The sequence below is a fragment of the Cygnus olor genome, chromosome 1 (assembly GCF_009769625.2).
Source record: "Cygnus olor isolate bCygOlo1 chromosome 1, bCygOlo1.pri.v2, whole genome shotgun sequence".
Classification (NCBI taxonomy): Eukaryota; Metazoa; Chordata; class Aves; order Anseriformes; family Anatidae; genus Cygnus; species Cygnus olor.
This window is the reverse complement of record NC_049169.1, coordinates 206529214-206544333: the sequence shown is the minus strand read 5'-3', so window position 1 is coordinate 206544333 and position 15120 is coordinate 206529214. Positions and strand designations below refer to the sequence as shown.

General features: G+C 42.9%; 1 protein-coding gene across 5 annotated transcripts; it reads right to left on the bottom strand.

Moving 5' to 3' along the window:
- Positions 1–1255: 1255 nt before the first annotated feature.
- Positions 1256–14895, bottom strand: THAP12 (THAP domain containing 12). 5 transcript variants are annotated; one of them, XM_040544548.1, is made up of 7 exons: positions 14260–14378; positions 12713–12791; positions 11381–11511; positions 7115–7235; positions 5410–5517; positions 4393–4429; positions 1256–4111 (listed from the first exon to the last, which is right to left on the bottom strand). In XM_040544548.1, exons 3-7 carry the CDS (start codon positions 11434–11436, stop codon positions 2163–2165), a joined length of 2271 nt encoding a protein of 756 aa, XP_040400482.1. In that variant the 5' UTR covers positions 11437–11511; positions 12713–12791; positions 14260–14378; the 3' UTR covers positions 1256–2162. The 5 variants fall into 5 exon arrangements, with proteins under 5 accessions (XP_040400482.1, XP_040400480.1, XP_040400484.1 ...); XM_040544546.1 differs by lacking the exon at positions 14260–14378 and adding an exon at positions 12873–13023; XM_040544550.1 differs by lacking the exons at positions 11381–11511; positions 14260–14378 and adding an exon at positions 12873–13023.
- Between the last annotated feature and the right edge of the window lie 225 nt (positions 14896–15120).

The window sequence follows — 15120 nt, the reverse complement described above, 5'->3', positions numbered from 1 at the left end:
CAAAGCTAGCCACAATTTGGCTCCAGAAGATTTTGGTAGCTAAAGGGGCGTTGTACAGCATTTCTCTTCTTTAATTTGTCTCAGTGCATCAGTCAAAAAGGTCTCATTTACATAGAGTCTTCAACTCCTTTGGCCAAGTAGATGGCACTGGGTATCAATTTGCCTTCTCTGACTACACCCCCTAAATCCAGACTCATCCAGCTGCACTGCAATATTTGTTGTCTCTGCATCATCAGTGATGAAAAGTAGAGAAACTGGAACAAACACAATCAGAACAAACCAGAGATCACCCTTGGAGAGGACTGATGAGGCTCACCATCTCGTATCTCAGAGGCCATGACCATCTCACATTGCTGTGTTCATTCAGCAGAGGAACTCAAACACTCCCAGGGTGGAAAAGCTTTTTTTTGTTATTATTATTTTAATTAAAATCGTAATTGAGATGTTCTGTTTTTTTAAAAAAAAGAAAACAACACAATCTTCTGTCTGAATTCTAATTTAAAATTTTCTTTTTAATAGAAGTAACAGATTTTGTCTATTTTCATATAGTCAAAGGAAAAGAACAAGCTATTAGTTAGGACACTTTTTACTGGTTGAGGCAACAGTTGCATTAACAGGAAAGCATGGTAGTTAGAAAGCAAATACAAATAGCAGGGGAAGAAAAGATAACGCTTTTAAAGAGTAATTTTTAACTACTGCCATGTAAATAAAAGCTCTTGAAAGCATTTCTTAAGATGTACGCAGTCACTTTAATATCTAAGTTTACTGTAACTAAAGTGTTTTGTTTTCTTTTCTTTAAATTTACTCTCATTGTTTGACTGCGCTAATACCCTAAGAGTTGCATTTTATCCAAGTCTCTACAATCAGTTTCCTGTTGCTGGGGTTTTTCTCCACTGTAACGGGAAAGAAAGTACATAAAAGGACAACTAAGTTATAAAATTGGCACGCATCAGAATAGCTGCAAAACTGCTAAATGCTCAGCCATTTCAAATGTAAGCCATTTCCACCTGTCAGTGTTTCAGTTGGACAAAATTTCCACAATTAAAAGCTCTGTATTTAGAACCATCTCAAAATAGTTTAAAAAACCTTCAGCAGAAGGAACAGACCATAAGCACTATTACACATTTTTTTCCTGTGTCTTAAGATAATGTCACTCACTAGGATTGCAAAAACAGTCAAAACTAAAAGGTACCTTACAAAAGCATAGGCATTCTTAAAAAGGCACTACTTCACTAATAAATTCAATACTACGTAAAAAGCAATTCACATTTTATTTAAATTGCATTAAACTGTACAAAAATGTTTTATTCTTGCCAAAAATAACAGCAATATTTTCAATCTTCTAGACAAACAGCAAACTCTTATTTTATTCTTTCCTGGGTGAGTTTACAATTAAACAAACAATAAGATGCACATTTTTTGCATTGAACAAACAGACTTCAATGTTTTTTTTGGAATAATCTTGATTTTTAGTGTCTTTAAGGAATTTCATTACTCTTGCCATGCCTGTTAAAAGCCTAAAGAAAAAGGTTGTGTGTCTCACACAAAGGAATGTAAACAGTCAAGAGATTAAAGAGGTTGACTCTTCCAGTGAAACCTTAAACGTACCTCTGTACCACCAACATTCACTTTACGCAAAGAACAGTCCACAGCACGAGGCTTGTGCGGTTGCTGAATTCATTCTCCAAAATGCCAACTGAATACACATCAGTTAAAGACAAGTTTACCAAAAAAAAAAAAAATTTCTAAGTAACAGAAGTGAAATGGATTATACTTTTAACATTTTCAGTTTTTTCTTACCCTAATTCATGAGCAAATACGTAACAGCCCCATCGGATCTACAATCACCACAACGTACTTCTGCCAAGATGCAACAAAGTAAGTACCTAGTTAAGTCGATCAGATGCAGAAAACACTTCTGCTAAGAGCATGGGCTTATTCTCAGGCTTGTTTGTTCACATCACATATTTAATGCAGACTAACAAAACATAATTTGGGTCACGGACCACACCTTCTTAAATCTGAGACCTAAAATGGAAATACATTTGCAGTAATTTATTTATGTGTGTTTATTTATTGGGATTTCAAAGTCTTTTTTTTCTTCAGCCTTGAAGCTCAATGAGCAAAAAGCTGTTTCACCAGACTGGTTAGAGCTTAAAAAATTAAGCATCTTTTGTTACTTCGGAGTTGTTTGAGGGAAGAAAGTCTTCTTGAAATTCAACTTTATCTGGATAGAGTTTAATGTAGGTGTCCACCATTAAATCTAGGTCGTGTTTTATATCAAAGTTTATGTTTAATAAAGCTAGGTTGCTTGACCTTTGCTCTGTCAAGGTGTTTTTCAGGTACGCCTTTAAGCGCTTCCGTCCTACTTCGTATTTCTCATTCTCCACCTTCATCACTGGAAGTATGGACAAGACTTTAAGCAACGCGTATACGTTAGGGAAAAACTTTATGTCAGGCAGGTGAAGTGCTTCATAAATAGTAGATGGAAGTTCAATATCTTTCCCTCGGTGCTTCCACTTGATTCTCCAACAATGAAGTTCAGCAGAAAGAGTGTCCGGATTAGGTAAGTCATTTTTGTACATGTCAGCGTGATGCTCCTCAGACGTATTGAATTTGAGCTGACCCATGACTGAGGGCACTAACGATAAACATTTAAGAGCTTTTAAATGTTGTTCTGAGAATATATCTTTTAATTCTTGAATTATATGTTCCAATGTGGGGATACTAAGGATCTCCTTGTAGTAGTTCTCTGATGTTATCTCAGAGTCCAAGTTACCTTGTTGTGCTCTGCGAAATTTTCCTGGGAGTTTAATTTGTACGTCCAGTTTTGTAGCCAAATTTGTTGCTTCCTCAAACCAAAATTCATGGTAAACGTCAATATTCTCCACCACTTCGTTCAGAGAATGCAACACCGCTGTCAAGCTGCTAGCTGCAAAGAACACATCTGACGTTTGTCCCTGGAGATTTCTTCCAAATGCTCTCGTAAAAGACAGAGCATTTTTCAGAATTACAATAGTCACAATGAAGTCAAAATCCGTTATTGCGCTTGAAAGTACAAATGCTCGACCAGCAATAAAGTTGTTCCACCTGACAGTCGAGTCACTGTTTACCGCATCCAAACACAGCACCAACGCTTGTATGAGGTCCACTAAAACCTCAAAAGTATCGTGCCTGCCTGTCCACTGAGAACGGCAGATCTCCTTCAGCTCATTGCTCTTCTCCTTATTGTTCTGAAAAAGAACAGAAATTGTATTGTCCAGTTCTTCCAGCAATTGCGGGGACTGACGAAAAAGACAACAAACTTCCTCGATTGTTCCCAGTGCCGTAGAAACTCCAACAACAGGAACGGATTTTGCCAACCAGACATTTAAGGCACAAGAGGAACACAGCGTATACACAGCTTGCGGATACTTCTCCAAGAGTCTTGTAGCCACAACTTTCATTTTAGAAGCAAACCCGCTGGAGACAATGTAGGCTTGACCTCGACAGTACTCCATGTTTAGTCCCCACTTTTCAGTAATAGTCGTATGGAACTTAACAGCTAAAATGTCAGGATCAGCCTCATAAGGTAAAAACCCAATGAATTCTTCTCGTAGATTATGAGAATCATCAACAAATCTCACCAAGACTGGCAAGTGTTCCTCTCCTGCTATGTCTACCACTTCGTCAGTAACAATAGAAAAGAAGTGCGAGTCTCTTACTTCCCTCAGTGTCTCTTCTCTAATGCAGCTCTCACAGATCTCAAGCATTTGTTTCTGCTGAGTTTTTGAACAATACTCCAGATTGACCGCAGTCATCTCAAACCGTTTCCTCAGAACTTCATCTCCAGCATTTATTCTACATTCCAGCAGAGCCTGAAAGTTATCTGAGGCAAAAATACCTTCTGGAAGCTCATCAGCATTATGGCCATCCAGGGGAATATTTTGTTTACCCATTAGGATCAAAATTTCAAACAAAGATTTAAGGTAGTCTTTGTTTTCTCTTTCTTCCAGTGTTAAAGGAGTGGCTTCTTCTTCTTGCTCTTCCCCGCCTTCCTCCGAGACAGTGTTTTGTGCATTGCTTTCGTTCAGTTCTTGGGTTGCCTGCTCCCGTTCAAAAGTTTCATCAACTACAAAACGTAAAATACCGTAAGGGTTAAGATAACATGACTAAAACATAATATTTGTTTTTCCCTACTATCCCCATTACCATTAAGTTACTAGAGTTCAGAGGATGTTTCCAGTTTAAAAGTGAGTAATTTGGAATGAGTTTAGACTGGCTACTTGAATCAAGCAGCAACTCAATTATCCTCCTGCTATACATAAACTTACAGTTACATATTCTACGTTACCTTATCAGCCTTAAGTTTTTCAACATAAAGTTTTTCAAACAATTATTTTGCTCACTTACTCTTTTGCTGCTTCAGTGTTCTTATTTCATCTTCGCTCTTAAAAAAAAGATAAAATTGATGTCAATGTCTACCACATGACCTTAAGATACTAAAACACATCAAGGTCAGATACAAATATTGTAGATGAGACCATTTTCAGGTTTTTAATACTTATTTTAAAAGTGCTAGAAGGTCTAAGAGAAGGAAGTTCTTTAGGTAGTTTATTGCTGTCACAACATAACTACTAACTACATGGGAATACTTTGTTGCTACTACTAAGCTTCCCATACTTGTGTTAGGAGTTTGTTGAATCTGCATTACGAGCAAATCAATTTCATTAAAGAATTCTATTTCAGTAGGAACATGCACTATGCCAACAGAAAGAACTGTCTTAATTGTTTCCTAAGATTCAGTTAAACAACATACTTATTAAACTCATGAAGAAATATTTAGAAATCATATTTCTCCGACATACAAGCTGAGTTTAGGAATTGAATTCCTCTTAATTTTCAATATGCTTAAATCCAGAGATCTATAGACGTTTTGTGTAAATGACACAAAATAGCCATTGACAAATCACAATTCCACGAGAAACGGCTTGATCTTGGTTTTATACATGGATCATCTTTTGAGAACAATAAGCTAAAACATGCATGTCTGAATTACTGCAGACTTAGAAGAGAATCAGGCAAACTGAAGATCAGAGTCAACATATAGCAAGAATTTCAGGGTAGCATGCCTAAGTTGTATTCAGTTAGCGCTGCATTAGCAAGTAAAAGAAAGTTATACACTTGCTTTCAAAGACAGGATTAGCTCTCATTTTCCAGATTATTTCATTAAACTTTTCTGAGTAGGTAAGAGTTCTATCAGTGTAATATTTGGGTATTTAACTTACTACCAGCAAAATTATACTAGAATAGCAGCACAGAAACTGCAAACACCCAAGTGCTACATATTGCTAGACATTATGTAGGTTCATATGAACTTACTTGCCTTCACTGTTTTAACATTAAAAAAATCGTACATTAAAAACTTACCAGCTCTTTTATCCTTTTCCTATGTCTGCTGTGGGGATTGTTCAGGTGACTTGTAAGATCAAATATAGTTGGCACGGCATTATCCCGTAAAACTGTTCTGTAAGGACTCTGTGAAGAGACATCTAGATTAGCGATGCCTTTAGGAAATGAGCATGGCCTCTGAAATTGTGTTTTTCAGACAGCATGTACAAAAAAAAACTAGGCCTCTGTGTAATTTCATGTTTTTTGTGCAGTGCATACAAAGAGCATGGCCTATGAAATTTTGTGGGTACACAGAATTTTTTTCCTGTTTATTATTTTCACTTTCTGATGCATCAGAACAAATAGGAAGTTGTGCTACGCAATTCACATTTTAGGGATTTAAAGAAAACACTGAAAATGAGAAGAGATTAAAAAAAAAAAAAAGCACTACTACTTTTTCTTCCCCTTTGTATTCACATCACAGATCCTCAATGCCATAATTTCAATTTACTTGAATATTATGATTTTCTAAAAAATAAATATTCAGGATATACAGACACCTATGCATCAGAAAGGAAACATTTTATTACTAGTGCTTTGTTTATCATCACTTGATTCACAGTTCTAGAAATAATCACACAAGCATTTCCACAATGAAAACATTCAACTGCTTCTTTACGTCAAATTATGCATATCCACAAAAAACTACAGTGAATGACCATATTGAAGGAAAACACATCTGTCAAATGAGTAGCAGGAAGGCTTCCAGGTGGTCATGTAAACGTTTCTAACAGTTAAAAGTGTTTTAAATAAAACGTATTTGAATATGCTGTGAACTTGTGTCGTCTAAACTGGACCATTTCCATCAAGTACAGACCTTTGACTGATCGTGTTTCTACATGTCATTAGACTGAAGTAGATTTCAAACAGAGTTTCACAAAGCTTCATTTCAGATTCAGAATTTCTTCCAACATTCATCTGTTGGTTTGTTTCTGGGAAGCTGGCTAATCAGAGACCCTGTCATGTGTAATACCAACAGGAGCTCCAAGTTTGACCTACGTATTTTAATTACCCCACAGAACTGCCTTTGTGTCTTTCAGCCTAGAAATCAAGACTTGGTACAAAGCCACAAATCCATCGTTTCCTACTGCTAAGCAAGCTATTAAAATCAGCATCATTTTAACAAGAAGAATTGGAAGCTATTATTTCATTAACAGGAAACAGTAACATGACTTAACTGGATAAAATATAGCAGGAACCAGAAGCTTGACAAACGTATGGTGTGTTTAAACCTCTTGGCCACGACCGAGTGCAATTTAACTGAATTACACCACATACACACTTCGGTAACAGCACATTAGTGATTTTAAATAATGAGGGGTATGCAAACTTACATTCTTGCACTGAATACATTATATAATGTTGTAACATCTAGTGACAGTAAACAAAATAAGCATGGTTTTGCAAGAGGAAAGAACTGCAATAAAGGCCACAAACACATTAAACCAGCACAAACAGTTTCTCTTCCCAAACTGCTCATTTCCACCTCATCCTTTGTGCCAGTACAAACATCTGCGAGTCTGTGCGGTGCCCTGGACCATGACAATGATGTCAATTAAGACTAGGAGATCATTTTCCCAGGGACCACTTACCCAAGGGATCAAAGATTAAAACGCAGCATTCTGATTAAAAACCTTAATTACATTTTGCAAGGTGCAATAAACAAATGCTTGGTTTTACTTACACTTCTACATATCATAGAAGTCTCAAAATGTTTAGCGCACAGTCTGTAGTGCTTGTTGAGTTGATCTGGAGTTTTATCTTCCAAATCTGCCCTTCGACAGTTCTCCACCCATCTTTGACATCTGCAAGTAAGCAAAAAGAAAAAAGTTTTTAGTTTAAACAGAACGCCCTACAACTTCAAACCTTACTCACAACTGGAGTGCAGCGATCCCTGCCCTTCATGCAGGGCTGAGGAAAGCTCTGTGCACCTTCCCCTGGAAAGTACCATGGCATCTTTTTAAAAATCTGCTTTTCTCCTTTTGTTCACCATTTAACGCCACCCAGCAAAGTCATGAATCTTTTCCCTCTTGCCTTTGCCTCATACATACAACATTGCAATGCAATTGCTCACAAAAACCAGCCATCTAATTCTTGACAAGAATTATATTCAAAAAAAGCTTGTAGACTAGATAGATACAGCCATAGCTTTTTAATACCACTATGAAAAGTTACCTTCTCTACCTACCTTTCAAAAAAATGAATTTTTCCTTTTCTATCCTGATCACCTGGGAATTTAGAGTTGATTTTCAAAAGATGAAATAATAAAAATTCAAAAGCAACCATTCTACAGACAGCGAAGTCTGAAGTAAGTTTTCATTAGATTTTTATGTCATTTATTTCTGCTTTAGATTAGTTCTCTGAGATACAACACAAGCTAAAGGAACATTTTACCAAGTAATAGGGCTCCTTTTAGATATGCAAGATAATATTTCCTCTGGTGAGTAAACGACTTTCAGTAATTGATGCAAGTGTATTAGCCAGTTTATATTGCCCCCAAGGGGGTCTGCACAGTTACCTCTGAGCAACACCATGCACAAACTGACTCTGTACAGCTACTCCAGTACAACTCATCTATTTTATCTGTGCAGTAAATATACACATATAAATTAACGAGATTCCAGCAGCCATTAATAGCTCGGTATTTGAAAGATAAACCCAATCATTTCCATCCTGCAAAAATCATTCTCTGAAGGGGCGTTATTGTCACGTACACGGACCTTGTGGTATCACAGATCGACCGCAACAGCACATAAGGAAACAAAATTGAAAACACAGATGATTAAAACCTTCACGTGAATGTAACTGATGATTTGCCCATCGTTCTAACTGTGTAATGAGGTTGCATAAGCTCCTGTTCCTTCTAGGCTAAATGTCCCCCCAGTCAAACTCAAGAAGGCCAGCGACAGCTACATTGTAAAGAATCATGATGCTATCACAATAACGCTACAGTAAAAGTGAGGAATTTTCATTATATTCTTACTGTACTTTACAACACATCTCTTGGCTACATACTTTTCAGCTTTTCAACTCAAATTTCCCATATTTTATATATTTTTAATTGGTACACGTTGGCAATGTCCACGAAGTTCCAGGAACCCGCTCAGAGAAGTCACACAAACAGTGCTATTTCAGCAGGGCAAAGTGGGGGAGATCTTCCTATAACCCAGTCATCGCTGAAATTCATGAAACTGCACAAGGTATTTAAGTTACTTAATCCACTTAAAAACAAAAATTACTCTTAAAAAGAAGGGTTCTTAGCTAAGAAATTAATAGAAGCTATGAGAAAGTAAATCTGTTATCCTTTTCTGCTGCAAACTTGGAATTATTGCTCACCGGAGCAAGGAAGGAGAACAGTAATTAGTGATTTTTCAACAGTTTAGGGATGAAGGACGTTTCTCCAGGTGTTTTGGTGGGCGGCCCAAATGAAGAAACCCATAGCTCTGCGTGGATTCACAATCACATCTACTTTAACTGAGTAACTAAAGGACAACTGTGCAAGTGAAAAAGGAATCTTGGATCCTGATCCCTGCACTGTCTGTGCATTGTAACTTTAGTTCACGCAAAACATAAAAATAATACTGGCGACAAGTACCATAAAACAGGGATAACTTTTAATAGATTGTTGTTGTAGATCTACACATAATATCCTGAATTATGGCTTAAAAGAGAAATATATTTTCTTGCTCAGCCTTTTGGCAGCACAGACCTTGCACTCTTGCATTCTTCATTTCACCAAGCAGTATAAACACGGACCTCTCACATGGGACACCTTTAAAGTGCAGGTTATACTGAATCTGGCTCTAGTACTTTCTGAGCAGTTGCTCCAATTACGAGCCAGGTAATTAAAAGTAATCACACTGGGCTGCCACACAGGCTGATGAACCTTCCTATAGTCAGTGGTGAAGGCTTCAGTCCAGAGTGGTTGGCGTCCAGAACAAGAGCTTGACCTTGGCAGATCTTTTACCTGCCTCTCTCCACGGACTCAGGGAAGCCGTGGAAGACCACCAGGGAGCAAAGTCAAAGCTCCTCACGTTACAACTACTCCTCTGAATCACCTCCTGGCAAACCCACGAAAACAAACTGGTGGCAGCAACGGTGTGTCTACAGCACACATACCAGAACTGACACGTAGTTGTTGTGGACAAAAACGAATCCCTTCACCTCCAATGTCACTGCCATTCAGAGAACAAGTCAAGTAGCTGCTAGTAGCAGCTAGGCACCAGATCAGGCTCGTGACTGATGGTAAAAGATACCAAAAACTCCTCAAAGGGGTCTCAGGAAATGAGTTTCGCAAAGATAAAATCAACCTCCAAATACACCTCTCCCTTCCTGACTTCTCCAGTGACATTAGGGCAGCTGTGGCTGCTGCCTTCTGGGCTGAAGTCAACTCCGAGCACAGAGTCCCAAAGAAGCCTTGGCACGTACAGCCTGAGACTGTGGATCCTGATCAGGCACAGGCACCAGGCTCCTCACCCCACAGGAGCAGAAGATCAGTAAACGGAGCTCCAGACGTCCAGGAAACTTTACTGGCAAAGGCTGGAGTGCTGATGTTTTCTCAGGTAGCCACAGGACGAAAAGGGGACAGTGGAGGTTATATGACTGGACCCAAGAATTTGGCACCTCAGTTTCATTACGAATTTGGCTCCTCAACAATTCTCTCCGAAGAATAAGGAGCAGAAGAACAAAGGAAAAGGAGGTCAGATGCCTGAAAACACGCAGCGTAGCTGTGCATGGTATTATCCAAACAGCAATTAGAAAGATTTGAGAATAAAATTAGGTACAAAACTTTCTTCACTGTTTAAGCGTTCAGCTAACACACGTTGTACGCTGGGGTGTGAGTGCTTTAGTTGCAAAATATTTCGCAAAAATTAAGATGCATTTCAACGCAATATTTTGCACCACTCCTTAGAGAGGTGGTTTTATTTCATTCATCAGTTTTATGGAGGTTTCCTTCAATCACAAATTTAAGGAGGTTTCCTTCAATTACAAATTTAAATAAATTTAACATATTCAGAGATCTGCTGACACCTGGTAGAAGCTCAAATGGCATTTTATTTAGGTGCAGATAGAGTAAATCACTTATATTACCTTGGTGTTGGTCAACGACAGCAGAACAGTATCTCTGCTGTGTTAGAGAGTATCTTACATTTTGTTCTAAACATACCTCACCTCAACCTGCCACCATGAAGAGTCAGAATCGCAGGTGGTGGTTAAACACAGATCCTACTGTCTGCCTGGGCTGCACGAAATGATAAAATACCCATCCTTATTGGCATAACAGAGGCTACTTACTTACTTACATTCATGTTTGATGTGAAAATGCTACACACAATCCATTAAATGCAGCTGGTTCTTTTCCAAAGCCTAGCCTGTGCACCTGCTCTTGCTTTTCTCAGACAGCGACAATCAGTGAAGCCAGTCTTAAATGACCGGCTAGCTCTCACAGACCTGCTAATGCTCCAGAGATCTGACTTGGTTAGAAATGAGGAGACATTTCTTCTCAGCAAGAGCGGTCAGGCATTGTGACGGGTTGCCCAGGGAGGTGGTGGAGTCCCCGTCCCTGGGGGTGTTCAAGGCAAGGTTGGACGTGGTGCTTGGGGACATGGTTTGGTGGGTGACAGTGGTGGTAGGGGGACGGTTGGACCAGATGATCTCGGAGGGCTTTTCCAACCTTAATGATTCTATGATTAGAGCTGCATAGCACTGAATTGGAAAAAAGTAAAGGCAATTACTCAGTTACTGTAAAAAAAAAAAATGAAAGCAGTAAGGTAGTACAGACGATTCACCTAGGATTATGTATTTCTTATCAATGATTTTTTTTTTTAATTAAAAGTTTCAAAGACGCACTCTAATTCTGTTATGCCCACCATTCTCGCTGTAAGCTGCCAAGAGCAAACAACACATTTTTGGCACGAGCTATTTTGCTCCCCCTTCCAGTTTGACCTACAAGGACAAGAGGTCTGTACGACAGCAAGCAGCACTGGAAGGCCACAGCAGCAACATCGCCTGACATTTACAGTTAATTGCAGAGCAGTGCTGTAGTTCACGTAGGCAAATAAACCACTACCTTCCTCCAGCCTACAAAGACAGAACGTTAACAGGGTTTATCAATCTTTAAATGGTAATAGTTAATAAATTCAATATATGATCATTTTGGACATTTTACTACAGGTTTGAATGAGAAAAGTATAAGATATTAGGGAAAAAAATGTAGATAGCATTGAAAGAGCATCACCTTTGCCACTGCATGTTTTTAAGAGCACAGCAGACAAAAAATGCTAGAAAGAGCTTAGGTATAGCTTCTCCTTCCTTTGGAAAGAAATGGCCTAGATCACCCTTCAGCGTCGATTTTATCTATTTTCTACTACTCCCTTACAGGAATGTTAATCTTTTTAGCCTGAACTACTTCACGGGGCTTATAAAGTAGTCATGAAAACAGAAAGCACGCCTACCCGTACCAATGCCATTGTAGAAACGTAAGCCAGTACACCCTTCCTAAAACCACGTCTGTGATCCACTTCTATGGATGTTTCATTAATTTATGTTGTTCAACTCAATGTAGGTGGTGCACATTTTTGGATATATTTCTGTCACAGTACCACAGAAAACGTTCAAAGTGCCTTTCAGTACAAATATTGTGAACTGCAGGAGATATTTTCTTCATACAATAAACTTATGCATTGGCCAATTTTGCCCAACTTGACATTCCTCAGATTTTGCAGGAAGGACTCCTTGCAAATTAAGCCTGGAGTTCAGACAGCACCAAAACTCTTCAGTTCTGCACAGCCTGTAGTCATTCCTTTGACTGTGTAAGAACCTGTGGCTCTTAAAGGATGGAGAGTTGAAACAGAAAATGCTAGGAGTAAACCATACAAGTGAAAGGTTAAGAGTAGGCAATCAACCATGTTGATTTCAGTTTTCATTAAAAGCATAAACATGTGCAACGTGGATTGTACTATGAAGCCTTGCAGCGTACGGGCATCATAAGAGGTTTAGCACAAGGCACTGAATCCACTCAGGAGAGCTTGACAATGTCTTCGAACCCACAGGTTTCATAACCAGCTACTACCTGTATGACTTTTTGTGCCTTCTTGTGAAATCACTTAAACAGGGGACAGTTTCAGAGCAGTTATGTACCCACAGCTCACAATTTCTGAAGTACTTCACGCGTGTCAAGCACCTCGAGGAAACCAGCAAGTGTCACGTATCAGTCACTGGGAGGTTCAGCCTTAATTGCCTGCTGTTAGAGAGAACTGACGCTGCTTTAGGGAGGACGCACCTTCCAAAAGTGTGAGGAGCAAGTGGAGTCAAGAGGTGTCAGCTAGACATGGTGAGCTTCTACCTCGGAATTTCTACGCCTAAATGCAGGATTTATTTCTTGCACCTGCCCCACTCCTCTCACACACTGTACCAGCCCACCTCGTGTGGACCATCCTCACCACGTGCCACCTCCCCAGGGCACCGAGGGGCTTCCACCACCTGACGCAGCGCTGGCCCTGTTCCTGCACCCCATCACACCCACACGTCTGTCCCCTCAGACCCCATGTCCAGGCACCCCCTGACACCCAAACACCCCCTTCACAGACCCCCCCACACACAGCCAGGCACCCCCACACAGCCTCAGTCCACCCCCCCCAATAGCCCCAGCACCCCCTCAGAGCCTCAGCTCCCCCCCACCAACAGCTTCAGCTTCCCCCCCTCACAACCCCAGCTTCCTCCCCACAGCCTTGGCTCCCCCTATGACCCCCTCACAACTTCAGCTCCCCCCCAGCCTCAGCTCCATCCCCCCCAACGGCCTCAACTCCCACCATACCCCCCCCACAGCCTCAGCTCCTTCTACAGCCTCAGCTCCCCGCCCAACAACTTGGGCTCCCTCCCAAGCCCCCCCACAACCTCAGCTGCCCTTCCCTGATCCCCCCAGCCTCAGCTCTACAGCTCCTCCCCCTCACACCCTCAGCTCCCCCCCCCAACACCTCAGCTCCTCCCCCAGACCCCCCAAGATCTCAGCTGCCCCACAACAACCTCAGCTCCCTCCCACAGCCTCGGCTCCCCAATGCCCCCCCCCCCCAACCTCAGCTCCCCCCTAGCCTCAGCTCCACCTCCCCACACCCCCAACGCGCTCAATTTCCCCCACACCCCCCTCACCCCCTCAGCACCCCCCACACACACACAGCCTCAGCACCCCCTAGGCCACCCCCCACCCTCAGCCCCCCTCCCATAATTTCAGCTCCCCCTACACCCCCCCCCCCCGAAGAGCCTCAGCTCCCCCCAGGCCCCCCTCACACCCTGTTTCCCCCAAAAACCTCAACTCCCCCTACAACCCCCCACAGAGCCTTAACTCCCCTCAGGACGCCCCCCCCCCCCCCCAACACCCTCATCGCCCCTCAGATCCCCCCCTCACACCCTCAGCTCCCCCCCCCAAGCCTCAACTCCCCCCCGACACCCCCCCACACCCTCAGCTCCCCCCAGACCCCCCCCCATACACCCTCAGCCCCCCCACACACACCCTCAGCGCCCCCCAAATCCCAGACCCCCCTTCACCCCCTCACCCCTCACTGAGGGGGGGGGGACACAGCGGCCGCCCCGGCGCATGCGCAGCCGCCCTCCCCAGGCCAAGGGGGTCCCGCAGCGCCCCGCCCCGGGCACCACACCGCGGGCGGCCTCCGCCGGGAGCCCACGGCCTCTCACAGCCCCCTTTTTATTTCTTTAACACCCGCCCCCCTCCCCTTTTCCTCCCGCTGAGGTGAAGAGGAGGAGGAGGAGGAGGAGGCCGGGCTGTGAGGGGGAAAAGGAGGCGAGGCCGCCCCCCACTCCCTATCCCCTCACCTGACGGGGTCCCGGGGGAAGCGGAAGAAGGCGAGGTCGGACTGCGTGCTCTTGCGGGTGCAGTTGGGGGCCGCGCAGAAGTTCGGCATGGCAAAAAAAAAATAAAAATAAAAACAAAAAAATAAAAATAAAAAACCAAACAACCCCGCGGCGATAGAGGAGGGGCGGCGGCCCCTTTAAATCCGGGGGGGGGGGGGGGGGGCGGAGGAGGAGGAGGGGGGGGGGGGCGGGGGGGGGGGGGGGGGGGGAGCGGCCCCACACTGCTGTGAGCGGCCGGGAGGATTCACCGCCGGGACGGGGCGCGACGGGGCCGCCTCCTTCCCACAAGGCCCCGCGCCGGCGGGGCGCTTCCCGCCGCGCCGCGCGCTTGCGCGGTGGGGACGTTGCGCGGAAGGGGCGCGGCGCATGCGCGGAGAGCGCGGGTGAAGGCAAGGGGAGGGCAGGGTGAGGGCAAGGCTTGTGTGGCGATGCGCGGGGGGGGGGGGGGGGGGGGGCGCGGTTAAAGCGGTAATTAACGCTTCATCAGTCATTAATTAACGCCGTAGGCAGGCTTGCGTACCACATCTTGCTGCTCCGAGAGTGTGTAGGCTGAGGAAGACCTAAAACTAACAGGACTGCTGAGGCACAACGGGGTCCAATGGGTTAATTCCTCATTAACAATAAAGTTGGGCTCCTGAGGTTTATCTCAGTAATGGAATTCACCCATTAAAGTCATGAAAGTGACTTTTAATACTGAAAGAGGCAGAGTTGGTGGTGGTCAGTTAGCTAATCCCGGTTACTCTTGCTTCCCAGCTCCTTCCATTGGCTGGCACAGCCTGCTTTCCCTGGGAGGCAATTTAATTAATTAAACTGCTGCATTCA

Bases quoted from the DNA above. Each gene is read 5' to 3' on its own strand.
- THAP12 (XM_040544545.1), bottom strand. From the start codon at position 14,348: ATGCCGAACTTCTGCGCGGCCCCCAACTGCACCCGCAAGAGCACGCAG. The intron at 7,236-14,259 runs GTGAGGGGATAG...GCTTACTTGCAG, and splicing joins TTCCCCCGGGACCCCGTCAG to ATGTCAAAGATGGGTGGAGA. The intron at 4,112-4,392 runs GTAAGTGAGCAA...TACGTTTTGTAG, and splicing joins AACACTGAAGCAGCAAAAGA to TTGATGAAACTTTTGAACGG.